General features: G+C 59.0%; 4 protein-coding genes across 7 annotated transcripts; 2 read left to right on the forward strand and 2 right to left on the reverse strand.

Annotated features, from left to right (window-relative positions):
- Positions 1 to 1,045: 1,045 nt before the first annotated feature.
- On the reverse strand, positions 1,046 to 8,978 carry DBNDD1 (dysbindin domain containing 1). The gene is made up of 4 exons (XM_032230450.1): positions 8,797 to 8,978; positions 4,463 to 4,615; positions 4,221 to 4,361; positions 1,046 to 3,919 (listed from the first exon to the last, which is right to left on the reverse strand). The coding sequence occupies exons 1-4, from the start codon at positions 8,825 to 8,827 to the stop codon at positions 3,765 to 3,767; spliced, it is 480 nt and encodes a 159-aa protein (XP_032086341.1). The 5' UTR covers positions 8,828 to 8,978; the 3' UTR covers positions 1,046 to 3,764.
- Positions 8,979 to 9,119: 141 nt separating this feature from the next.
- On the forward strand, positions 9,120 to 14,219 carry GAS8 (growth arrest specific 8). 2 transcript variants are annotated; one of them, XM_032230444.1, is made up of 11 exons: positions 9,120 to 9,671; positions 10,042 to 10,161; positions 10,242 to 10,439; positions 10,544 to 10,750; positions 10,879 to 10,933; positions 11,215 to 11,420; positions 11,856 to 12,023; positions 12,441 to 12,527; positions 12,893 to 13,102; positions 13,555 to 13,620; positions 13,922 to 14,219. In XM_032230444.1, exons 2-11 carry the CDS (start codon positions 10,147 to 10,149, stop codon positions 14,069 to 14,071), a joined length of 1,362 nt encoding a protein of 453 aa, XP_032086335.1. In that variant the 5' UTR covers positions 9,120 to 9,671; positions 10,042 to 10,146; the 3' UTR covers positions 14,072 to 14,219. The 2 variants fall into 2 exon arrangements, with proteins under 2 accessions (XP_032086335.1, XP_032086334.1); XM_032230443.1 differs by lacking the exon at positions 9,120 to 9,671 and adding an exon at positions 9,822 to 9,916.
- A 43-nt stretch (positions 14,220 to 14,262) lies between these two features.
- LOC116517478 (cadherin-1-like) lies at positions 14,263 to 20,151 on the reverse strand. 2 transcript variants are annotated; one of them, XM_032230445.1, is made up of 9 exons: positions 20,010 to 20,149; positions 17,569 to 17,712; positions 16,684 to 16,839; positions 16,419 to 16,563; positions 15,942 to 16,114; positions 15,477 to 15,560; positions 14,856 to 14,998; positions 14,640 to 14,778; positions 14,263 to 14,478 (listed from the first exon to the last, which is right to left on the reverse strand). In XM_032230445.1, exons 1-9 carry the CDS (start codon positions 20,058 to 20,060, stop codon positions 14,389 to 14,391), a joined length of 1,125 nt encoding a protein of 374 aa, XP_032086336.1. In that variant the 5' UTR covers positions 20,061 to 20,149; the 3' UTR covers positions 14,263 to 14,388. The 2 variants fall into 2 exon arrangements, with proteins under 2 accessions (XP_032086336.1, XP_032086338.1); XM_032230447.1 differs by lacking the exon at positions 17,569 to 17,712 and having other exon boundaries at positions 20,010 to 20,151.
- Positions 20,152 to 20,219: 68 nt separating this feature from the next.
- LOC116517479 (dynein regulatory complex subunit 4-like) lies at positions 20,220 to 21,882 on the forward strand. 2 transcript variants are annotated; one of them, XM_032230449.1, is made up of 3 exons: positions 20,220 to 20,311; positions 20,564 to 20,769; positions 21,203 to 21,882. In XM_032230449.1, the coding sequence occupies exons 2-3, from the start codon at positions 20,590 to 20,592 to the stop codon at positions 21,539 to 21,541; spliced, it is 519 nt and encodes a 172-aa protein (XP_032086340.1). In that variant the 5' UTR covers positions 20,220 to 20,311; positions 20,564 to 20,589; the 3' UTR covers positions 21,542 to 21,882. The 2 variants fall into 2 exon arrangements, with proteins under 2 accessions (XP_032086340.1, XP_032086339.1); XM_032230448.1 differs by lacking the exon at positions 20,220 to 20,311 and having other exon boundaries at positions 20,398 to 20,769.
- The last annotated feature ends 766 nt before the right edge of the window (positions 21,883 to 22,648 follow it).

The raw sequence follows: 22,648 nt of genomic DNA on the forward strand, positions 1-22,648 counted from the left end.
GGAGGCTCTTGGCTGGCAGTGTCGGGCAGAAATAAGGGGGGGGGGAGAAGAAGCGAAAGGGCCCTTTGAGGCCGAAAGGATCGGTCGGTGGGATCAGGAGCGAGAGGCTCCCCTCAACCTCCCCCGGGGCCCTCCTGCAGGTCCCCGAACCTGAAGGGCCCCCCCGCGGTTGCTGCTTCGGCCCTGGGAATTCCGGCCTCTGCCTCGGTTTCCACCTGCCTTCGCCCTCCCCCCTCCCTCTCACGGAGGAGCCCCTCCCTGAAACACGCGGAGGGGGATGGGAGCAAGACCCCTGGGGGGGGCGTCTACCAACACTCACCCCCCCCCCCGTGAGGCCTTGGTTTCCTTCTTGCGGGCTCCGCAGGGGAGGCTTCTCTGCAGGAGGAGCTGCTGCGTCCTTTCCAGGCGGCAGAGGTTTCGCTTTAGCCAAACTCCTACAGGTGGCAGGGGGGGATGTCGACCAGGCCAGCAGAAGATTTCCCCAGGGGAGAGCTCGCAATTTCCATTCAGACTCCAGGTATCCCGCAATGGCAGAGCACCCCCCCCCCCCCATGTAGGGCCTTGTCCCCTGCCTTTTCCTGTGGTGGTGCTGCTGCCACCTTATCATCGCACATACACCCCCTCATCTCCAAGCTGCAGAAGGGAAGAAAGTCTCTCCTCGCCTTCCAGTCTCTGGTAGTTCTTTTTTCAACATGCCTTGAACTAACTTGGACTGTGATTCATCCCAACTGACAACCTTTAAGCTGGAATGCTTTTTCCCACCATGTTTCCCAAAGGGATCCCCCAGCCCTGAAGCTTTCTGCCTGCAATGCCCACGTGGGTTCTAGCGTGGAATAAAGTTTCTGTCTAAAAATAAAAACTTTATATAAAACTGCCTTAATCCAAGATTATTTTCCTGACTTACATGGCTCTGTCTACTTTAGAAGCTAGTAGAGGTCATCTTGATCAGTAGCAGAAAATGCTTCCCTGCTGCAGCTTGCTTTCTCAGTGTATGCACTGACCCACTGCCCAAAAAGAATCGGGAGGAGCAAAAAAACCCTACAGAGACCATTTGAAACAACTTTAATCACCGGAACATCAGAGGTAGCAGAGGGGCACTACAAGAATGGACAGAGTTTAATCCAAAGATGGGGGTGGTGGTAAAATAGGAACGCAGAGCAGAGAAGGGACACAACAAAGACAGAGGCTCCAAGTGTTGAGGACACCAGACTGGTTGGGTGGAGTATTGTTGAGATCCCAGGAGGACCTTGCTTTGCCAAAAGCAGTTGGCTACCCTTGTGAAGATCTTGGGCATCTCCTGAGAGTTTACACAGTGTTTCCTTGATGCTGGGACACAAGAAAGCGCTCCTTGGTGTTTAGAATGCAAATACGCACCCCTTGCCTTGTGCGTTTGAGCTTCCTTGGTGCCCTAATCATCAGGGCAACATCAAATGTTTGTCTTTCATGGCACAGTTGTACGTCGTCAGGAGAGGGTAGCCGTATCATCTTGTAAGGGGTTCACTCCATTGCTGCACAAGAGGATGATGCTGTCTAGTTGAGGAAAAGCCAACAATTGGAACTCAACATTATCTGTGCTTGACCCCAAAATGCAGCCTGGAATGTCAAGAAGTCTTGGGTGCCCATCCCCAGTGCAGGATATGGCCAGGATGGGCTTTTGTGCTGCTCCTGGAGGGAGGAGGTGGCCGCCCCACACTTGAACCTGCACAGGACGCCCTTCTGAGCCTGGGCCAGGGGCCTTTGAGGGCTCCTGATGGGACCTTGACCCAAAAGGGCCTACCTGGCCATCCCTCTGCAGATCAGCCTCTCTCTCCAGCAGCTGTGCCCGGCCCAGAGGCGAGAAAGCAAGCAGGGAATGGGGGCTTGGAATCTCCTGTTGCCCGCCTTGCAAAAGGACCAGCTTGCGGGATCCCTGCCTGGATGCCTCTCCCAAGAGTCCACATAAAAAATTCCTAGGGGTGGCTTCTCCCCACCCCCCTCGTGGCATTCCCCTTGAAAACGTTCGCTTTAGTCCCTCTGAGTGGCCCTAAGGGAGCTGGAGAGCTGAAGGCCACTCTTGCTGTCAACCAGGGGAAAGTTTATTTTTCTGGTTGGAACAACACCCCCCCCCCCAAGAACAAGTCTGATTTTGTCTCCATGTTGGATATAACCCAGGTGGCCTCAGGAGTGAGATGGGTCTCTCCGAGCCCAAGTGATCCGGAACTTGGAAGGTCTCCTCCATGGAGCCTCTCCGCTTTCTTGGCTCTGGAGAGCAGCTGTACCAAGGAAAGGCAATGGGGAGCATTGCAGGCACCTTGGCTGGCAGGATGGCCGCCTGTCCCTTGTGGAGAAGAGAAGGAAAGCCTGGCTCTGCTGCTCTACTCGAGGCTCCTCCTCCTGGGCCGGTTGCTGCTGGAGAAGAGACCGTGGGCTATCTGAATGAACAAGGACTGGCCAACAGTCCAGGGAGGTTGGGAGGGGGCGGCAGAGCAGTGCCGTCCATCAGCCAGGCCCCTTCCTGGTGGTCCCGAGAACAGCCGCAGAGCTCCCTGGCAGGCGGTGTTTAATAGCAGCTGAGATCAGATTGTATGGTGCTTCCTTAGCTGAAGTAAATGACTTGAGTTGGCAATGCAAACTCTTGATCTGTCCTGAATCAGGCAGGCCAAAGGCCCGGGGGCCTCCAGAGGGTGGGGAAGGGTGCTGTGCTCAGAGCCTGCCCCTCTAGCGCCACCCCGGCCTATGTCCCCCTCTTCTGACACAGGACACGGAACGGCTGTGGGGGACATGGGGAAGGTCACGAAGAACTCTGAAATAACGAATGCCTTGGAGGTTCGGTGACTGAAGGGAGAAGGCCAGGTCACGTGGGGGCCTTGCTGGCTGACTCTCCTCCAGCTCCCTGGGGGCCCTCTGGACAGGGGAGACACGTGGGTTTCTGTCCGTGGGGGAAGCTCTGCTGTCCAACAGCAGCCTGAGCCGCACTCCCTCTTCATCCCAAAGGGCCTGGCCACAGGGTTCTGAAAGCACCGGGGATCCTGTTTCACGCCCATTGCTTCCCCTTGCTTGGCTCGGCTCTCTCGAGCACCAGGGAGGTTGGTGAGCAACCACAACAGCAGTGTGTGCCTTGCCAGCCATGCCACACTATGCCCCTGGCCGGCTTCCTCTCGGGAAAAGTCTCTTCTGCTGAGGAAGGGACACTGCTGTGACACGGGTGGGCATCAGCTCCAGGGGAGTATCCCCGAGCCTGGCGGAAGCTGGGCCAGCTGCGTTGGTGCTGTGCACTTTGCGCAAAGTGGTGGAGCGCTGGGCAAGAGTTAAGGCCATTGGAAACGATGTGTGCTTAGAGGAGAGAAAGTCCCAGAATTCAGGCTGTTTCAGTGCCCCAGAAATGGTGCCGTGTTTGCCCCTCGGTTCCTTTGGTATCATGGGTAGCTTGTCTTGGCTCAGCCCAGCAGCAGTCAAGGCACGTGGCTGAAGAGGAGGCGCCCCTCCTTCAGGCTTCGGCAGCTCTTGCCACAAGCCCCCCTCCAAATGAGGTTGGGAAAGCCCCCCTCGCTCGGCCCACCTTCTTCCCCGCAAGAGGAGAGCAGTGCCTGCAGGAAACGGGCAGCCCAGCAGGGGGAAAGGGGGCCTGCTGGGGCCTGGAAGGAGATTGGCCAATGAAATGATGGTCAAGGAGGGAGGGGGGCTCTTGGCACACGTTTGCGAGAGTCCCGGCGGCTGCGTGGGGGGAATGACAGTGCAAGAGTGAAGGTTGGCACCTGGGTGGGGCTCCTGCCCTCCCCCCCCCCTTACTCCTTCTTTGGCTTTTCCACCACCAGGAAAGGGTCTGCTTGGAGCTCAGGATCACCGAGGAGCTTCTTCTCACGCCCCGGTTCAGCCTTTGTCCTCGTCCAGGAGGGGGAGCGGAGGTAGCCGGCTCTGGGGGTTGAGTGGGGATGCAGTCCTGTGCAGGAAGAGGAGAGGGAGGGGCTCCCGTTTAGCTTTCTTCCTCCATGGGCCAGAATATGGCCCAGCTCCCCATTCGGCCTGTTCTCTCCTGGGAGAATCCTCTCCCATCGTTTTGATCCCTGGAGGATCAAGAGGGACAAGCAGAGCCAAAGGCAATGGGGGGGGGGGGAACCCCAAATGCAAGCAAGCAGCCTCAGCTGCCACTTACAACAGAGGAGGTGCTTGGCACTGAATGCCCCATCCTCAGTCAACACACACACACACACACACACAGAACTTTGGGAGGGGCCACTTACCAGCGGGGGGCTCTCGGGCTGTATTTTCCTCATCCGAATCTGCAAAGACCTCGGCCAGCTCTTGGTCAGACATGTCGGTCAGCTCCGTGAGGTCCAAGAGGTCGAAATGCACCTCGAGAGACGAAACACTGCTCAGGGGTTCTGGGAAGAGACGGGGAGCTCAAGGCCCTCCTCTGGAGCTTCCTTTCTAGGAGCCTCAGGAAGCCCCCCCCTGCCCCCCCCAGGGCTGGCCCTGTACTTACGCCGGCGCTCGGCCACCTGCAGCAGCCCTGAGGTGGGCATTGGGGTCCCTCCTTCCTCCTCCGCCGGAGAGCTGCGGGGCTCTTCTACCAGCCCATGCATGGAGAGGGTGATGGGGGTCTGGCCCTCCAGCTTGGGGGCTTCCTGGGCCAGCTCTGGAATGAGAAAACGGGTGTTGGGACAGAGGGGCCCGGCTGGCTCAGCCTCACAGTCGCCTCCGCCAAGAAAGGATGAAACGTCAGTCAGTTTCAGTCATGGCCCCTTGCCTGTCCAGGGGGCCCCACCTGGAGGGAGGCTCCTCTTGGGATGGGGGAGCCTCTCCTGGCCTCATCGGGGTCTTCCTGGTAGGGGTTGCAGAGGGGCTGCCCTCCCACTCTTCTGTGGGGCGATTCCTGCCTGCTCAGCCCCAGAGTCCACCTATTTCCCGACTGCTGGCTGTGTGTGTGTGTGTGTGTGTGTGTGTGTGTGTGTGTGTGTGTGTGTGTACAGCTTCCCCCACTCCCAGACAGGCGTGCGCAGAGCTGATGAGCAGCAGCTGTTGGGTACCAGGAGCCCCAGACTCCGCGCCTGCAGAGACAAAAGGCCGGCTTCTCTTGGAGCAGGTGGCAAGAGGACAAAGGCTGATCTGTCCTGGGGAGGGAGAGCCAAATGGGGCCGCAGAGCTGGCTGTGTGCCACTTATGCCTCAGTTACCCTCTGCCTCTCTGGGGGGGGGGGAGGGAGGTTCCTGCCTCCTGGAAGTGCCCTGGGAGCATTGCAGCAAGCTGGCTGCATGGTGGAGGGGGGGGGGGCTTCTCAGCAGCTGCCTTGCTGACGATGCCTTCTTGCCCTTCAGTTTCCAGCAGCGCCTGCTCCAGTGTGCCCTGTGGGGGTGGGTAGGGGTCTCTTTGCAAAGGGAAGAAACTTAGCCAGGGGACTGTGGTTCTCTCCCCTCAGAGAAGGCCTTTCAGCCATGCATTGCTCCTGCCCTGGCTGCCTTCTGGAAGGAATGCATTGCCAGCCTGGATCTCCTCAGGGACCCTCTTCCCTGGCGGAATGGCACCTGGGTCACCCTTGTGTCTGCCAGGAGGGTGGACCAGGGGGGTCCTGTTCCATGGCTGCTGCCAGTTAGCAGGGAAGGGGAGGTGCAGCAGCAAGGGGGAACTCTACAAGCAGAAAATGGGTGAGAGGAGGATGGGATTGCTTGCACAAGTGTGTTCCCCAAGCAAAAGTTCTGACCCACAGCCTGCCCCTCTGCAGCCCCCCCCCCCACGGCTGCTCCTTGCTCAGATGCCCCATTAGCTTGTCTGCAGAAGCCTGTCCCCAAAAGTGTCCGAATCTCTTGTTCCCCAAAACTCCGGGGGGACCCTTGGGAGGTAGATCCATTTGAGGGCAGCAGCCCCCTGCAAGGGGAGTCAGCCACGGGGACTGGCGCCTGGCACAAGCCATAAGAGCAGAAAAGCAGCCAAGGGGCGGGGCAGCTTGGGTTTCCCCTCCTGCCCTCCTGCAGCTGAGAACAAGAGCTGAATATTGGCACCCAAAGGTGCCCTGATCACAGGAGGCTGGGCTGAACAAATTCAGGGGGGGAGAAATTAAACATGGAACCGGAATGGAGCCACAAGCCACGGCCAAAACCTCCTTACCGGTTCTCGCCTTTTATAGCAGCATGGGAGACTCCCAGCTATTGCACCCCAAAACCTGGCCCTAGACCCAGCTGCGGTGCTGGCGAGGCACAGGATGATGCTCTGGATTCCTGGGGAACACCCCAGCCTTATGTATGGGGAGGGAGGGGGGAGGGAGGGAGGGAGGGGGAGCCAGGCTAAAGGGAGAAAAACAGCATTCAGCCCTCAAAGCCCTGAATTATTCATGCCCAGGTTTTTAACAGGCTGAGTGTGGGAAAATCACAAAGGAGGCGTGAATATAACAGGATACTTCCGGCTCCCAATTGGCTGAGGCCAGCATGACCGGCTTGCAAAGAGAGTTGAACTTGGAGGCATCTCCCTTTTGGAAGGGCCTCTCCATCTGGCCTTTCTGCTCGCAGGGTTGAGAGCCTGTCGTCCACTTGGCTGCTTCTGGGAAGACCCCAGAGGGTCTCAGACGTCAGCCTGAAGCCCCCTTCAAGCAGGGCCTGCCTGCCCCCTCCCATAAGCCCTGTGTCCACCACCATGGAAAGGAGTCTTGTGAGGGCAGCCTGACATGAGCCACAGCTGTCTGGTGGGGGCCCTTTCAGCAGGAGCCCTGAGATGTTGCTGGCCTGAGGGCCCCGCAAATGCCCTCCTTCCCCAGGGCTGCCTCTCCGCTCACCCGCCTCCAGCATTTGGCCAGACACCTTCAGGCAGGAGCATATGGCTGCCTCCCTCCCCCCCACCCACCACCACAGACTGCCATGCTGGCGTAGCTATTCCTGTCCTGCAGCAGGACTGATTTCATGCACAGGAAGGCTGCACCTGCAGAGGGTTGGGGCCGGGGCACCCCCAGGAATTTGGGGAATCTCCTTCTGGTAAGCCCACATCCTGCTCAGCTCTTGGGCGCTGGGGGGGGGAACATGCTGCCTTTGGGGAAGGAGGGAGCTGTGCTCAGGATCCTGTGGGGCAGAGGTGGCAGCTTCAAACCTGCCACCTTTGCCAGTCCCAGCACAGAGCGCTGGGTCTGCATTTCAACCAGTCCCCCAATGGGTCACAGCTCTCCACACTTGGCCCGAATGGCTCCCCTGAAGGACTGGAGTGTGGATTCCTCCTTGTGGATTAGGGTTGTTTTCTGAATCTCTGGCGGTGGCTTTTCTCAAATTCCGCTGATCCATCCTGACCCTGGCCTGGCTCCCTTTTCCAGCCACAGCGTCTCTGCCCTGAGCAAGCAGCCAAGCCTGCAGGAAGAGCCATCCAGGGGTCCCTCCCACCACCACGCAGGGGCAACCCTCTGCTCAGAGGGGCCACTTCTCCCTGGGGTGCCTGGAAAGAGGCGCTGAGTCCTTTGGTCTGGCTTGTTCCTTGCGGGGGATGGGAAAAGTGCAGCATGAAAAGCAGAAAGGCCAACTGGGTGGCCTGGAGAAGCCGTAGCAGCTTCGAGACACGGGTGGGGGAGCTCATTAAGGGAGAGCTTCTCTGGCTGGAGAGCTGCCTGCCAGAAGCCCTTTCCCAGCCCTGCTTCCTTCCAACCCTCTCCGGTCCCTTTTACCTCCCACCTGCCTCCAGCAGTGTCCCCCCCCTCCCCAGACGCAGAGCAGGCTGCTCCTTTCACTCGCCTGGTGGTGACTGCTGCCTTCCCTCCTCCTCCTCCTCCCCTGGGTTCCCACCCTCCCCGCCTTGCTCTGATCCAGCAGCCGCCCTGCAGTCGAAAGGGGGCTCGGAAGAGTCGGGCGCACCGCTCTCTCCGCCGCCACTAGGACCGCTGCTGCTGACTCACGTTACAGGACCCGAGCCCAGCCTGGCTCCCGGCTGCAGGTTGGCACAGGGAGGGAAGAGGGGGCTGGGCCGGCAGCTCCCGTTGAGGTCCAGCTCAAACCAAGCTGAATCTGCCAAACTGGCAGCCCTTCCCCACAACCATAATTGGGGCGGGGGGAGGGCACCGATTTCAGGGGAGGAAACTTGCACATTACTGATCCAATGCAGGAACTCCGGGAGCTCTTCCACCTCGTTAAGTCCCCCCCTGCCCCCGCGCGGGAATTTGTAAGTTCCCAGGATGGGAAAAAGAAGCGCCCCGCCTGGATCAGGGGACCCGGACATTCAGCTCTTGAAACCGAGGCTGCAACCCACCCAAAGCTCCGGCAGCTTTGATGATTGGTAGCAGGTACCGACCCCCAAAGACACGCTTCCTTCCTCGCGCACCTTCACACGTGCTTCTTAGCCACAGGAGCCCGAGAGCATTCCAGTCACACCCCACTGCGTGCTCCAGGCACCCTCCTTGCCTCGCCTGCCGTCCCTCGGGCAATTCGCTTCCCGTTTGGCTTAAATGGGGCCACGAGCTCCGCCGCGTTCCTACCGCCTAAAGACTAAAGACCGACCGGGGGAGGGTGGGGGGAGAGAGACTTATTTGGCGGAGCCCTCTGAGCTCTTAGAAGCCGCTTAGCTTTCAGCCCTCCAGCCCCGCAAGGGAAGAAGTGGGAAGGGGCGCCCGAAGTTGACAGGCGGCGCCTTTCGGGGGAGAAAGCCGCTTCTGGTCCGTTCTTCCCGCTCATCGCGCCTTCCCCGAGAGCAAAAGGCCTTTTGGCCACCAAACGGGCAACCCCCCTGGTGCTCGGCACATCCCTGGCCGCAGCGTCGGGCCGACCTCTGGGCCCCGCCGGGCCTCCCCATCGAGCAGCAGCTGTTGCTCCGCGCCTCCAGGAGCGCGGCGCCTTCCGCGCCGGCCGAGCCACTCACCCGGGGGGGCGGCCCCTCCTGGCGTCTCCATCCGTCCCGGCTGCACCAGATGCTCGTTGCGCCGCTGCCGCCTCCCTTCGCGCCGCCGCGACCACTGCAGCAGCAGCAGCCGCCCGAGCGCACATCGCCGGCGGGGAGGAGCGGGCCCGGCGCGGGGGAGGGCGCAAGGCGGGGAGGCCGAACGCGTCCAGCCGCCGCCGCCGCCGCTGCATTAGAGCCCGGAGGACGCAGGGAGCCGTCGAGCAGCGCAGGGCAAGGGGAGGGGACGCCGGGCGGGGCGAGCCGGGGCTGGCACGAAGCCCGCCACTCAGGGGCTCCGGCGGCCTGAGCGGTCGCCTCCCTCGGCTCAGGAGGGCGAGGGCGCCTCTGAGCACAAGCGAAGCGCCGCGGCGCCGCGTATCGCCTGCCCGCCTGCGGCCGGAGGGGCGACATGCTCGCCCGACCTCCGGCAAACAGCAAATCGCCCGAAGCTCAGAGCCGATTCTGGAGAGCGAGCTCGGGCGAGCCTGGCGCCCGCCGGACCCTCCGTGTGCGGACCCGCCGGGGGCTCTGCAGGGGGGGCGCTGGGGGCCTTCGGGAGGCGGCCCGGAGAACCACTCTGGCGGCCTTTCCCCGGCGATCCAGCCCGGCTGGACTGCCGGTGCCCGTGACCGATTCCAGGCTCCGGAGACAAGCGGGGCGTCCCAAAACGGCCGAGCCCGCCTGGGAGCAAGCGGGGCCCCCGAGGCGTCGCCGTTCCCGCAGCCCGATCGCTCGGGGCTCCGGGCATAGGGGGCTCCGGGGCTGCTCCAAGCTCCAATCTGGCACCGACAGTGCAGAGCAGGCGGCACTCTGTCCATGGGCAGGAGCGCCCATGTTAAGCACAGGGAGGCGGGGTGAGTTTGCTTTGCAGGCGCTTCCTCGTCGGAGCCCCCCCCCCCCGCCGGAGCGCCTGGCTGGCCCCCTTCACGCGCCCCTCTCCCTCCTCCCTCCCAGCCCGCCAGCCCGCGAGCGACGGAGGCCCCGCCCCGTTGCCAGGGCGGTCGTCAGGGGCGGCTGCGCGGCCCGCCCTTCTCGCGAGACTTGGGCGCCGGTTGCCTGGAGACGCGGCGGCCGAGCGTCCCTGTCCCGCGGCGTCATGGTGAGGGCGGCTCGGCCGGCGGGGCTCCTCGGGCGGGGAGTCCGGGGCTGCGCCGGGATGCCTCGGGCCGGGCGGGGGGCTGCGGCGCAGCGGGACCCACCGCGCCTCTCCTCGCCCCCCCGCAGGCGCCCAAGAAGAAGGCGGAGAAGAAGGGCGGCGGCGGCGGCGGCGGCAAGAAGGGCAAAGGCGGCAAAGGGCCGGCGGTGGTGGACGCGCTGCCCCCCGACGGCATGTCCAAGGAGCAGGTGCGGCGCCCTCCGGGGCGGGGGCGGCTGGGGGTGGGGGCTCCGGGCGGCTGGGCTGAGCCCTCGGGGGCCTCTTGCAGCTGGAGGAGCACATGGGCCGCATCCGGGAGGAGCTGGACCGCGAGCGCGAGGAGCGCAACTACTTCCAGCTGGAGCGCGACAAGATCCACACTTTCTGGGAAATCACGCGGCGGCAGCTGGACGAGAAGAAGGCCGAGCTGCGCAACAAGGACCGGGAGATGGAGGAGGCCGAGGAGCGGCACCAGGTGGAGATCAAGGTAGGCCGCCCCTCCGCCCCCCCCTCCACACCTGCGCAGGGGGGGGGCTTGTGGGGGGGGCTCCTCCCGCCCTTCCCCTGAACGCTGCCCGCTGCTCATCCCAGGTGTACAAGCAGAAGGTGAAGCACCTGCTCTACGAGCACCAGAACAACCTGACGGAGCTGAAGGCCGAGGGCACCGTGGCCATGAAGCTGGCGCAGAAGGACCACCGGTCCCAGGAGACGGAGCTGCGCAAAGACATGCGCTCCCTGAAGGTGGAGCTGAAGGAGCAGGAGCTGGCCAACGAGATGGTGGTGAAGAACCTCCGCCTGGTGAGTCCTTGGCCGCTGAGAGGGGCCGCCCTCCCTGGCCCCCTCCAGCGCAAGCCAGCCTTGCCTCCGCCTCCGCCGCCGGTGTTTGCCGGACCTGTCGCTCAGCAGCAGCCTTGCTGTCTTAACAGAAACAGCAAGAAGACCTGACGCATCTTCGAAATGACTTTGAGAGACAAGTGAAAGGTCGGTCCGGGGACTGGGCACAGCTCGGTACAGTCACGCTTTGTACCGGGTCTCCAAAGTTGAATGAGGAGGGTCCATCATCGCATCAGTCTGCAAATGACTGGCGTTCCATAAAGCTCCAGGGAGAGCATGGGGTGTGAGATTGTCCAGTGCCTCTGGGGGACCTTCAGGCCTAGGGAGCACCTGCCCCGTTTCCTCTGGAGCCATCAGCTAAGGCTAGGGACTTAAGCAGGCCGGAGAGTGGAGCATTCAGCCCAGCCTGCTTGGTGCTGCTTCTGCAGAGATTGAGGCCAAGTACGAGAGGAAGATGCGGGTGCTGCGCGATGAGCTTGACCTGCGCAGAAAGACGGAAATCCACGAGATCGAGGAGAGGAAAAACGGTCAGATCAACACGCTGATGAAGAATCACGAGAAGGCCTTCAGCGACATCAAGAACTACTACAACGACGTCACCCTCAACAACTTGGCACTGATCAACACCCTCAAGGTAAACCAAGAGCAGCTTCTCTGCCAGCAGCGACAGCTGCCGGACCCCCATGTGGGCATCGCTTCGCTGGTCTGACTAGAGCATTCGGACCCCCCCTGGTGGGCCAGGGCCCCTCCTGGAATTGTAAGCTCTGCATTCCTTTATTGCACGGAGCTGTTTTACAGGTTTATTGTCTCTTGGGTATCAGTTGTGTGAAAAATAATAGTCCTTATTGGTTCGAGAAGGAAAAATAAAAATCCACAGGGGGGGTTCCATGAGGAAATGGGCCAAAGAACAGATGAGAGCTTTGCCTTATCCTGCCGTCCTGTCACGGCTGGGCCTTTTCTATGTTCCCGTGTGATCTGAATGGAGCAGGAAGCATTGGAGGGGAAGTGGCGACTGCTGGCCTTGAAGGTCTGAGATGCCCCCCCCCTCCTCCAATCCCCTGGAGCACAGGAGCAGATGGAGGAGATGAAGAAGAAAGAGGACCACCTGGAGAAGGAAATGGCGGAGGTGCTCTTGCAGAACAAGAGGTTGGCAGAGCCACTGCAGCGAGCCCGGGATGAGGTCTCTGAGCTGCAGAGGAAGCTGGCTCACTACGAGAAAGACAAGGCCATCTTGGCAGTAAGCGGCAGGGCTCCTGGCTTGGCACGGGCATTCAGGCGGCTCGTAGGGCGCTGGGTGGGTGGCGGAGGGGACCCAGTACCAGCAACCAGAGCTACGGTGGCCCTCTCCCAAGGGGTGTGGAAGCAGGAGGGTGGGCGCTTTCTCCTGCTCCTACCACTTTTCTGCTGACCGCCTGAAAGGAGCTTCTGGGCGATGAGCAGTTGACCAACCCCTTGAGGCCCTCAGAATTCGGTGGCATGGGGTCAGCAGAGATTGGCATTCACGGAATGAAAGTTGAGGGGTGTAAAAGAACCTTGGTGACCTCCTTGGCCTTCTTACCCTCCTTTGGTGTGTTCTGCCCCACAAGGGTCCTCTATTCCCACAACCCTCAAAGGTCTCGCAGCTCTTCTGAGCCCCCTCCCCTCCCCCCCCCAGAGTATTCGGGCCCGGCTGAAAGTCACCGAGAAAGACCTGAAGGATCTCCAGTGGGAGCACGAAGTGCTGCAGCAAAGATTCATCAAGGTGAGGGCTGAGCCCCAGTCTCTGCTTGGGGGCAGGAGGGAGGCAGCGAAGAGCCAGCAGGAACTCTTCCCCCACTGTGGGCTGGCACACTTGGCATGGACTGAAAACTGCTGGGAGGTGGGTCACCCGCTGCATTACCTCCCCACTCAGCCTTTAGATGCCGAGGAGGTTCTCCACGTGCCGAGCGGAATCTGCTCCCGAGCAATTCTTCCTTTGCTGCTGTTTCCCTGCCTGCCTTCCTTCTGTCCGGCTGCTGGCCCTCCTTAACAGTGGCCACACAGCCTGAAATCGCTTGATGCCCACCCCCCTTTGCGGCCGGTCGGTTGACGTTAGAGGGAGGTGGCCTTGCTGACTTGTCCCCACAGGTTCAGGAGGAGCGGGATGACCTGTACCAGAAGTTCACCAAAGCCATTAATGAGGTACAGCAGAAAACGGGCTTCAAGAACCTGCTGCTGGAGCGGAAGCTGATTGGCCTCGCCAACCTTCTGGAGAAGAAGGAGGTGCAGCTGAACGAGGTCTTGGCGGCCTCCAATCTCGATCCCAGCGCTCTCAGGGTGGTCACCCACAAGCTGGAGGTACGGCCCCCGTCCCCCTTGTCCCTCGCCTGCCGGCCAAGGTCTGGTCTGGCCAGAGGGTGGAAATCGGTACCTCGGCAGCCTGACCTGCCTGGTGAACAATAACGGGAGGGAGGTGCATCCCGGCAGGCCCCCCCCCCCTGAGACCCGCCCCTCCTTCCAGCAGCTGCTCTTGCTGTCAAGCGCTCTGCCTTCTTGTGCTCAGCTGCTGCTCATGCCGCATGGGGCACCCAGCCCATCAGAATTGCTCTGCTTGCCGAGTTTTCAGCCCGTTTCCTGGGGACCAGTCAGCCTTACTGTGACTTGCAAAGCAGAGGGGGCAAGATGGGGGAAGAGCACAAGAAGGAAGGTCAGGGACCCTCCCTGGTCAGCCGTACCCCCCTCCCCCCGGCTGCTTTGGAGCCTTTGGTGCCTTGAAGGGGGCTTTAACAGGCCGTGTTTTTCCTTCGCAGGATGTGCTGGACTCCAAAAACAACGCTATCAAAGACCTGCAGTACGAACTGGCCAGGGTCTGCAAGGTAAGAGCCGGGAGTGGAAGGGGCCTCGCTGGGGGCCCTGGGTGAGGCCTTGCTCCAGCGTCACAGCCGTGGGGCCTCCAGAGACCCTTTGCTGGGGAAGCCGCTTCTGCTTGTAGCCTCATGGAGCCCTGCGGTATTTGGAGTGCCACTGCAGCCCCCTCTAAACCTGTTGGACTGCAGCCTCCCCAGTTCTTTCCCTCCTGGGGAGGAGAGTGGCCCATGCTTGCAGAGGGGCGGGGGATTCCCTCTCAGTCCCCAGCTCCCCCTTCGGCATCACAGCCCCCCACCTCTCCCCTCGCAGGCACACAACGATTTGCTGCAAACCTATGAGGCGAAGCTAGTCTCCTTTGGGATCCCCTTGGACAACCTGGGCTTCAAACCCCTGGAGACCTCCCTGCTTGGACACACCCTCGGCCAGGGCCCTGCAGGATTCGTCTCGACGCCCACATAGCAGAGCTGGGAAATCCTCCTCCGAAGACGAGCCCAGCCAAGGCTCCTGGGGCTCCTGGGGGCCAGTGGGGGGAGCGGCCCACCCAAAACAGAGACTGGGCTCTCCTGCAGGCCTTTTGTATTAAAGCCTTAAGGGGCCTTTTTGTAAATGGCTGGTGTGCAGCAGGCTTTGATTTACCCTCACAACAGCCCTTCAAGGTAGATCCTTTATTAGTCTTGGGTTTCCTCAGAGGACAGCCTGAGCCGGCCTCACAGCTGGCCTCGGGGGCGGTCCCGGATCCCAAAGCAGCCCTCCGGAGGGAAGCCGCGCCTCTCGCACTAGTTCCCCCGGTAGGTCACGTAGGAATAGGGGCTGAGCAGCAGCGGGATGTGCACCTTTTCTTCGGCCCCCGTGAGGGTGAAGACCACCTGCAACAAGCAAAGGGGGAGAGTTGCGGGGTCTCTTGGGCCTGGCAAGGGCACCTTCCAGGCTGCAGAAGCCCAGAGGCCCAGGGCCCACAGCCTGTGGCCAGGAGGACAACAGGAGGACCCAACTCACTGGCTCTCGTGCAGCTGAAACGGAAACTTACTTCCACGTAAGGGTAGAAGCTGGTGAGGCCCTGTTGCTGCCAGTACTCTCCGGTGGCAAAGCGCAGCTTGTAGGTGCCACTTTCCAGCGGCAGGGAGGCCAACTGGCTCCTATCCATGCGCCCGTCCGTGCTGGTTGCGCTGCAATCAGAAGAGAGCGGGTGAGGCTGGGGGCTCCCAGCTGGCCAAGGGAGGCAGCGGCTGCCCCATATCCATACCTGGTCATTAGTTCCATCCAGGCCTGGTTGGGGGCTGGGAGCCGAGAGAGGTGGACGGCCAGGCCGGTGGCAGGAAGGCCAGTGAGCACGTTCAGTGCATGGACGCTCAGGGATGTGTGGTGGCCCTCGCTGGGACTGGCAACCTGGATCCAAACAGAGAGCCCCGTGTGAGCCCAACCCTCCCGACAGAGCTGCTTCCTGCCCCTCGCAGCCCCCTTCCAACCACAGGAGGGCGGGTTCCCTGGGGTCCTGCGAGGGGGAAGACGCTGCTGTGCCCAGAGGGCTGGGCTTCTGCAGGCCTGCCCAGTTTCCTGGGTGATGCCCCCCCCTTTCTGCTGGCCACATTGCCGGGGGGGTGTGAGACTGCCGGATTTACCGGGGGCCGCCCTCCCTCCTGTGGCAGCCCGTCCATTTCTGCCTTTCTCAATCCAGCCCCTTCCTGCAGAGGCCTGGCAGGGAGCCAGCCGTGACTCAGCAGGAAGTATTAACCCTGCCAGGCCCCGTGAGGAGCTCCTGAGGGGGATGAGCTCTTGGTGGCAAGAGCTTCTAGCCTTCTGGGGGCAAAGCGCAGAGCCAGGGAAGAAGGAGGACACAGCTGGCACTCAGGGTCTCAAGAGTTACCTGGATCACTGCGGTTGCAGTGGTGGAAAGGCCCTGGCCCATCATATCCGCAGCTTGCACAATCAGGGTGTACTTGGGGGCTTTCTGGAAAGACAGCATTTCATTGGGGTGGGAGGAAGAAAGCCCCCCAGGCTACCAAGCGGCATTTGCTCAGGCCGGAGGTCTTCAGGATGGCAGAAAGGCTGCCGTGGGTCCGGCAGTAGGCAAGGGCGGCTTACAGGGGAATCCAGGCCTACTGCCTACACAGAGCTGTACCTCTTAGACAGGCGAGCGGAGGGCGAGGGGGCACGATCCCTCTTTCCCAGCCATTGACCGGCTCTGGCCGGGGGCCCCCGTAGAAGGATTCAGAGTGGCAGCGGAGAAGCCCCGCGATTGCATTTGACTGCTGGCGGGGTGGAGTGACCGTTCCAGGATTCGCGTGTCTTTGGTGGGTCGTCCCCCAATCAGCCCCAGCTGCTCCCTCACCTCTCGGTCCAGACCTGACACAACCACGCTGATCAGGCCAGTTCCGTTATTGATGGTAAACATCCGTCTGTCTGGCTCCGGTTCCTGGCTGAGGATGGAGTAAGTGACGACCCCATTATAGGAGTCTACGGCATCGTCTGCATCCGTGGCCGTCACTGTCATCACCGACATTCCTAGGGACACCCAGAGGGGAGGAGGGGCTGCTGAAGGGCTCCCTTCAAACAAGCAGCAGCCCAGCCCCTCTGGCCTGTCAGCTGAAAAACCCTCTGGCTTCCGGGCAACTACAAGCCCTTCCGGCTGTCGCAGGGACTGAGCCCCCAACCCCTCAGGGACACGTGTGAGCGGGCAGTGGCCGGACGATCCAGATGGCTTTGACCAGGACTGTCCTTCCTTGTCCAGGAGGGATTGCGCCTGGGCCCCAGAGGGCAGCCACGCAACAGGGCCCAGGTTTTCGTGTCCTCTGCCGGACTCCCCTACCTGGCTTCGCTCCCTCTTCCACGGACCCTCGGAAGACGCTCTGCGTGAAGATGGGACGGTTGTCATTCTGGTCACTAATGTTGATGATCACCTCCATGGGGTCCTCTGCCGTCTGGCCATTGGCCAACACCGCATGGCAAAAGAGCTGCAGGGAAGGTGGAGAAAGGCCGTTATTCCCCAGGGGGGGGAGAGAAGGCCCAGATGCATCCGGGCAGCATGTTCCATGCAGCTCAACCCTTCTTGGCCCCCAGCACTGCCGGCTCACCTGGTAGCGGGGAATCGTCTCCCTGTCCAGCGGGCGAGTCACCATCAGCCAGCCGGTCTCCCTCTCGATGGTGAAGGTGCCGACTGGAGGGATATCGGCCCCCTGCCCAGTGATGCTGTAGTAGACGGTGTCCTCTTTCTCTTTGCTGGACTTGATCTGATTGGGGAGATGGGGTGGGGAAGGTCAGGGATGGCGTGGGCCTGCAGCCCTTTCCACTCTCCGGGGCAGGGGCCAGGGGCGGCCTGTGGCAGAGTAGACTGCGGCAGCTGCGTTGCCTGGCCCAGGGCAGAAATGGAGGCCCCAAGCTGGGCTGGAGTGAGTCCCATCCAAGGGGCTCAATCCAAATGTCCACTCGGCGCCAGCACAAGCAGCAACGCTTGGGGTCCTGCATTTGTGGGTCATTTGCAACCCTGGAGGAGCGTGACCCGTCAAAACCGCGACCGATTAAACCGCGTCGCTGACGTCATCAACAGGGCGACAACAGCCAGCGCGGAGAAAGAAGGGCGCTTTAAATAGCGCTTTGAAAGCAAGCCGATTCAACTTAAGGTAAGGGTTAGGTTTAGGGTTAGGGTTAGGTTTAGGGTTAGGTTTAGGGTTAGGTTAAGGGTTAGGTTTAGGGTTAGGTTAAGGGTTAGGTTAAGGGTTAGCTTTAGGGTTAGCTTTAGGGTTAGGTTTAGGGGGGTTAGGTTTAGGTTTAGGGGTTAATTTTAGGTTTAGGGTTTACAGCGTGCTTCTGGCTCCGGGCTGTTGTCGCCCTGTTGATGACGTCAGCGACGTGGTTTAGTCGGGCGCGGTTTAATCGAGCGCAGTTTTGTGGTGGAACCCTGGAGGAGAAACTAACTAACTTTAAAACATGCAAGAGAATCCCAGTAGCAAAGTCCTTACCGCCACCAGCTTCTTGGGGAAAGGGCCCCTCTCATTCTCCCAGCAAATAATCGGCGGGATGACCCAGTCTCTCTTTTGCCGCCTCAGGCCAGACGAAGACCGTGGGAAGTACAGCTCCTCCGCCTGAGCAGATGGAGGGGTCTCCTGTGAGTAAAGACGGGAGTAAAGGGAGGGAGGGAGGAGCGGGCAATTTAGACTCCCTCTTGAGTAGCAAGGAGACGGCTGCCACATTGGTTCCTTGCCCTCCAGAAATGCCTGTGTCCAAGCAGAGAGACCTTGGCCCAAGGCTTCAGGTCCTGTGTCTACAGCTAAAGTGGGGAGCAGTTTAATCTCCCCCTTTGCCAACCTCCCCTCTTCTGTCTCCACAGCCTTTGGGGCTGGTTTCCCTTCTTTGCAGCAGCAGTGAGAACGAGAGAAAACTGGAAGGAACGGGGCCCTTTCCACAAAGCTTTGGCCCCTTGTGGTCCTGCAGGGATTCCTCCAGCTGGAATTGCCCATCTGGGTCTCTGCCCTTCTTGTGGGTCTCTGCGGGGGCTTCCATGAACAGCCTTTATTCTCTTCCACTTACTTGGTTTGAGGAAGAATTTTTGCTTCCAAGCTTTAATTTCGTAAAGCAAATCATCTAGTTGAAGGGTTACCAAGAGAAGACCTCTTGCACAGACTTTTTCCTAGGTGCGTCAGAAAGGAGCAGCATGGACTTGCTGCATGGGGAGGGAGGGGGGAGAAGGAGATAGAGAAAAGGAAGGATGGGAAAAAGGAGGGAGGGGGAAGGGGGAGGGAGGGAGGAAGGCTTCCTTCTGAGAGGCAGAATGAGTAGAAGAGGAGGTGGGATTATGGAATCCATACTCCATCTAAGAAAGGCTGCCCCCTTTGCCTGGGCGGTTGAGGGGAATTGACCTTTTTGTAGCCAGGATCCTATTTGACTGGTGGGCAACCTTTTGGGTTTAGGATTGCATCCCTGTTTCTCTCCGTAAACTCCAACACACCGCCTGCTTTCACATCGGAGAGAAGCTGTGACAAAGCTTTGTGTAAGAGTGTCCTCTAAAGGACCTGACAAAATGCATCGGGGAATTCAGGCTATTTTGCCCCAGAAAGCTGCCTGATTAACTTAAGCCTATTTATATAGTGGCACCATAATGAAAATTAGCTGTCATCTTTATCACCCACTAAAAGCTTTGGGAATGCAGGATGGTCCACTTGTGAGCTGGATCCAGAATATCAGTGTCCCTTCTCTGGTCTTCCCAAGGGTGCTGGCGATCGCTCACCCGCTCCGGTCTATAAAACCGAGTTAATGCAGAGGAAAATTCGTGGATTTAGCTGAGGAGAAGTCCGAGGCAGCCATTTCCAAGCGCCAGCCCTGCAGGGAATTCTGGCCTAAAACCAAGGTCGTCTTTGAGAAGGTGATAATCCATAATGGCTTGGTTAGGCTGACTCTACTTGGACGCCTGTGTAGAATTGGTGGTTGTCGTCTTCCTCATTTTCCCCAGTTTTGCCTTTCCCACCATAGAACTTCTTACGCTGAGAGATTTTGTTCTCTCAGGGGGAAATTGTGTGCATGCGTGTGATTGCGGAGGTAACCTTTGTGATTCAGCCTTATTGACTTTTATTATTATAATTATTATTTAATTTATAGGCCGCCCAATCCCGGAGGCTTCCTGGACTTTGAGCAAGAAAATGGCTTCTGTCCTTCTTTCCTGGTGGAAGGGCCATGGGCACTCCAAGAAAGAGAGATCAGGAGGTTTCTCCTTGCAGAAAGAGGTCTCCCCGCTGAAAATTATCCCCCCCCCCTTAAATGCATAGATAAAACATCTCAGCAGGGAAACAAGATCCGTGGAGGGTTTCCCACAGCTGCATACCCCCCCTCCTTCCCTCTTGGTTTTATTGTAACTCTAGGTAGGCGAGAGACCCCTCCTCTTCATACCTGAGACCCTGAGACTCTCTCAACCCCGGTCTGTCTGGCTACTGGTCAGGTCCCTAGTGGTTTTTTCCATGAGGCTGTGTGTTTGCAGTGCATGAAAAATATCTCCTGTCCTGTTTAAAGTTCAAAGTTTGCTGCCCCTGTGTCACCCTTAGGATACTCTGTGTTTGTTTTAAATGGGAGAAAAACATCAGGATGAAGCTGGCTGGTCTGTGTGCATGTTTTCAGCCCACACCTGGCCCTGCAGCTCATTGTACACCGTGATCCTCGGGGTCTTCAGTGAGAAAGGCTGAAGAATTTGCTTGGCAAGCAAAGCAGCTTAGCCCCCTCTCCTCAATGTTTTGCTGTTACATTGAAGGTTGCCCTGTGGAGTCCAGGCCCTCTGACTGGTGGAGGTCCAAGATCCCCAAAGGGATGGTCAGTCTGGGAGCAGAACCCATTTCCTGCACCAGACATTCTCCAGGACCGACACTGCCCCTCTCGCCCCTCCTTGCCGGGATCCCACCCACGACCACAAGCCTACCTGAAGGAGGAAGGTGAGGCAAAGCAGCAGCAGGATCCCCAGGCAGCCCATCGTCCTCTTCCTCTGCTCTCCGTGGGGCCAAGTGGCCAGCAGGTGGGTACAATCTCAGGGCAGAAGTTTCTGTTTCTGTTAGCATTTTATCAGAGGCAGATAAGGCGGGGCCAAGTGCCAGCAAACCAGCCTTGCCTCCGCAGCCGCCGGCGTTTGCCAGCCCTGTCGCTCAGCAGCAGCCTTGCTGTCTTAACAGAAACAGCAAGAAGACCTGACGCATTTTCGAAATGACTTTGAGAGACAAGTGAAAGGTCGGTCTGGCTTTCTCCCGGGTCTCCACAGTAAGATGAGGAGGGTCCATCATCGCATCAGTCTGCAAATGACTGGCGTTCCATAAAGCTCCAGGGAGAGCATGGGGTGTGAGATTGTCCAGTGCCTCTGGGGACCTTCAGGCCTAGGGAGCACCTGCCCCGTTTCCTCTGGAGCCATCAGCTAAGGCTAGGGACTTAGGCAGGCCGGAGAGTGGAGCATTCAGCCCAGCCTGTTTGGTGCTGCTTCTGCAGAGATTGAGGCCAAGTACGAGAGGAAGATGCGGGTGCTGCGCGATGAGCTTGACCTGCGCAGAAAGACGGAAATCCACGAGATCGAGGAGAGGAAAAACGGTCAGATCAACATGCTGATGAAGAATCACGAGAAGGCCTTCAGCGACATCAAGAACTACTACAACGACGTCACCCTCAACAACTTGGCACTGATCAACACCCTCAAGGTAAACCAAGAGCAGCTTCTCTGCCAGCAGCGACAGCTGCCGGACCCCCATGTGGGCATCGCTTGGCTGGTCTGACTAGAGCATTCGGACCCCCCCTGGTGGGCCAGGGCCCCTCCTGGAATTGGAAGCTCTGCATTCCTTTATTGCACGGAGCTGTTTTACAGGTTTATTGACTCTTGGGTATCAGTTGTGTGAAAAATAATAGTCCTTATTGGTTCGAGAAGGAAAAATAAAAATACACAGGGGGGTTCCATGAGGAAATGGGCCAAAGAACAGACGAGAGCTTTGCCTTGTCCTGCCGTCCTGTCACGGCTGGGCCTTTTATATGTTCCCGTGTGATCTGAATGGAGCAGGAAGCATTGGAGGGGAAGTGGCGACTGCTGGCCTTGAAGGTCTGAGATGCTCCCCCCTCCTCCAATCCCCTGGAGCACAGGAGCAGATGGAGGAGATGAAGAAGAAAGAGGACCACCTGGAGAAGGAAATGGCGGAGGTGCTCTTGCAGAACAAGAGGTTGGCAGAGCCGCTGCAGCGAGCCCGGGATGAGGTCTCTGAGCTGCAGAGGAAGCTGGCTCACTACGAGAAAAACAAGGCCATCTTGGCAGTAAGCGGCAGGGCTCCTGGCTTGGCACGGGCATTCAGGCGGCTCGTAGGGCGCTGGGTGGGTGGCGGAGGGGACCCAGTACCAGCAACCAGAGCTACAGTGGCCCTCTTCCAAGGGGTGTGGAAGGGGGAGGGTGGGCGCTTTCTCCTGCTCCTACCATTTTTCTGCTGACCGCCTGAAAGGAGCTTCTGGGCGATGAGCAGTTGACCAATCCCTTAAGGCCCTCAGAATTCGGTGGCATGGGGTCAGCAGAGATTGGCATTCACGGAATGAAAGTTGAGGGGTGTAAAAGAACCTTGGTGACCTCCTTGGCCTTCTTACCCTCCTTTGGTGTGTTCTGCCCCACAAGGGCCCTCTATTCCCACAACCCTCAAAGGTCTTGCAGCTCTTCTGAGCCCCCTCCCCTCCTCCCCGAGTATTCGGGCCCGGCTGAAAGTCACCGAGTGTCAGCCTCTGCTTTGCTACTGCTTCGGCTGCCATTGAAACGGGAAGGGGTGGGCATGGTATTTGGGAGGGGAATCATTGTTGTGCTGGAGGAAGTTTCGAGACACTGAACTGACCACCTTACTGCGCATGCGGAGGAGGAGTGTTTCCCGCCAAGGCCAACAGTCCAGCATTCCATCCTGGTGATGCCTTTTGAAGTTATCTCACACCTGACATTTGGGAGAATTATGATTGGACTGTGCACGGGGATGCCAAGGGGAGGGGAATGAATTATACAATATATTATTCGCTTTCGCACCTAATTAACCAGACTTAGCTTAGCTTTGCAACTGTTCATTTATAATTAGTAAAAGTACACTTGATTTCAACAAATGGAGTCCAGTGGTTTTCTTTCCTGATTACTGAATGAAGAAATGCTGACACCGAGAAAGACCTGAAGGATGTCCAGTGGGAGCATGAAGTGCTACATCAAAGATTCATCAAGGTGAGGGCTGAGCAAATGGAACTGGCATTAAGAGCAAAGGGCTTGCGTGAAGACAAGCAGGAAAACTTGAAACAGATTTTTTCAGAAGCGTTTGACAGCCTGTTGGGAAGACCAGGGGGTAATTTTGACTGGCAAATTGATAAAGTTTATCGCGTTAATTCTTGGCTGGCAAAGCAGAAGCAGCTCCCTCGGGACATTGTTATATATTTTATCACAAGAGAGATTAGAAATACGATATTACAAGAGTCTTATAAAACTAAGCTTCAAATTGGGGGTCAGGAATTGACTTTTTTTGAAAGAGATACCACCTCAAATGTTAAGATCCAGGAAAGACTATGCTTTTTTAGTCA

This window comes from Thamnophis elegans, chromosome 14 (assembly GCF_009769535.1).
Source record: "Thamnophis elegans isolate rThaEle1 chromosome 14, rThaEle1.pri, whole genome shotgun sequence".
In the NCBI taxonomy this organism is placed as follows: domain Eukaryota; kingdom Metazoa; phylum Chordata; class Lepidosauria; order Squamata; family Colubridae; genus Thamnophis; species Thamnophis elegans.

Coding starts and splice junctions, on each gene's coding strand:
- LOC116517478 (XM_032230445.1), bottom strand. CDS start 20,060: ATGGGCTGCCTGGGGATCCTGCTGCTGCTTTGCCTCACCTTCCTCCTT. Junction 17,713..20,009: donor GCCTCACCTTCCTCCTTCAG/GTAGGCTTGTGG, acceptor CTTTACTCACAG/GAGACCCCTCCATCTGCTCA. Junction 14,479..14,639: donor GCTTCTACCCTTACGTGGAA/GTAAGTTTCCGT, acceptor TGCTTGTTGCAG/GTGGTCTTCACCCTCACGGG.
- LOC116517479 (XM_032230449.1), top strand. CDS start 20,590: ATGCGGGTGCTGCGCGATGAGCTTGACCTGCGCAGAAAGACGGAAATC. Junction 20,770..21,202: donor CACTGATCAACACCCTCAAG/GTAAACCAAGAG, acceptor CCTGGAGCACAG/GAGCAGATGGAGGAGATGAA.
- GAS8 (XM_032230443.1), top strand. Junction 10,751..10,878: donor TGGTGAAGAACCTCCGCCTG/GTGAGTCCTTGG, acceptor CTGTCTTAACAG/AAACAGCAAGAAGACCTGAC. Junction 12,024..12,440: donor AAGACAAGGCCATCTTGGCA/GTAAGCGGCAGG, acceptor TCCCCCCCCCAG/AGTATTCGGGCCCGGCTGAA.
- DBNDD1 (XM_032230450.1), bottom strand. CDS start 8,827: ATGGAGACGCCAGGAGGGGCCGCCCCCCCGG. Junction 4,616..8,796: donor AGGAGGGGCCGCCCCCCCGG/GTGAGTGGCTCG, acceptor TTCTCATTCCAG/AGCTGGCCCAGGAAGCCCCC. Junction 4,362..4,462: donor GCAGGTGGCCGAGCGCCGGC/GTAAGTACAGGG, acceptor GTCTCTTCCCAG/AACCCCTGAGCAGTGTTTCG.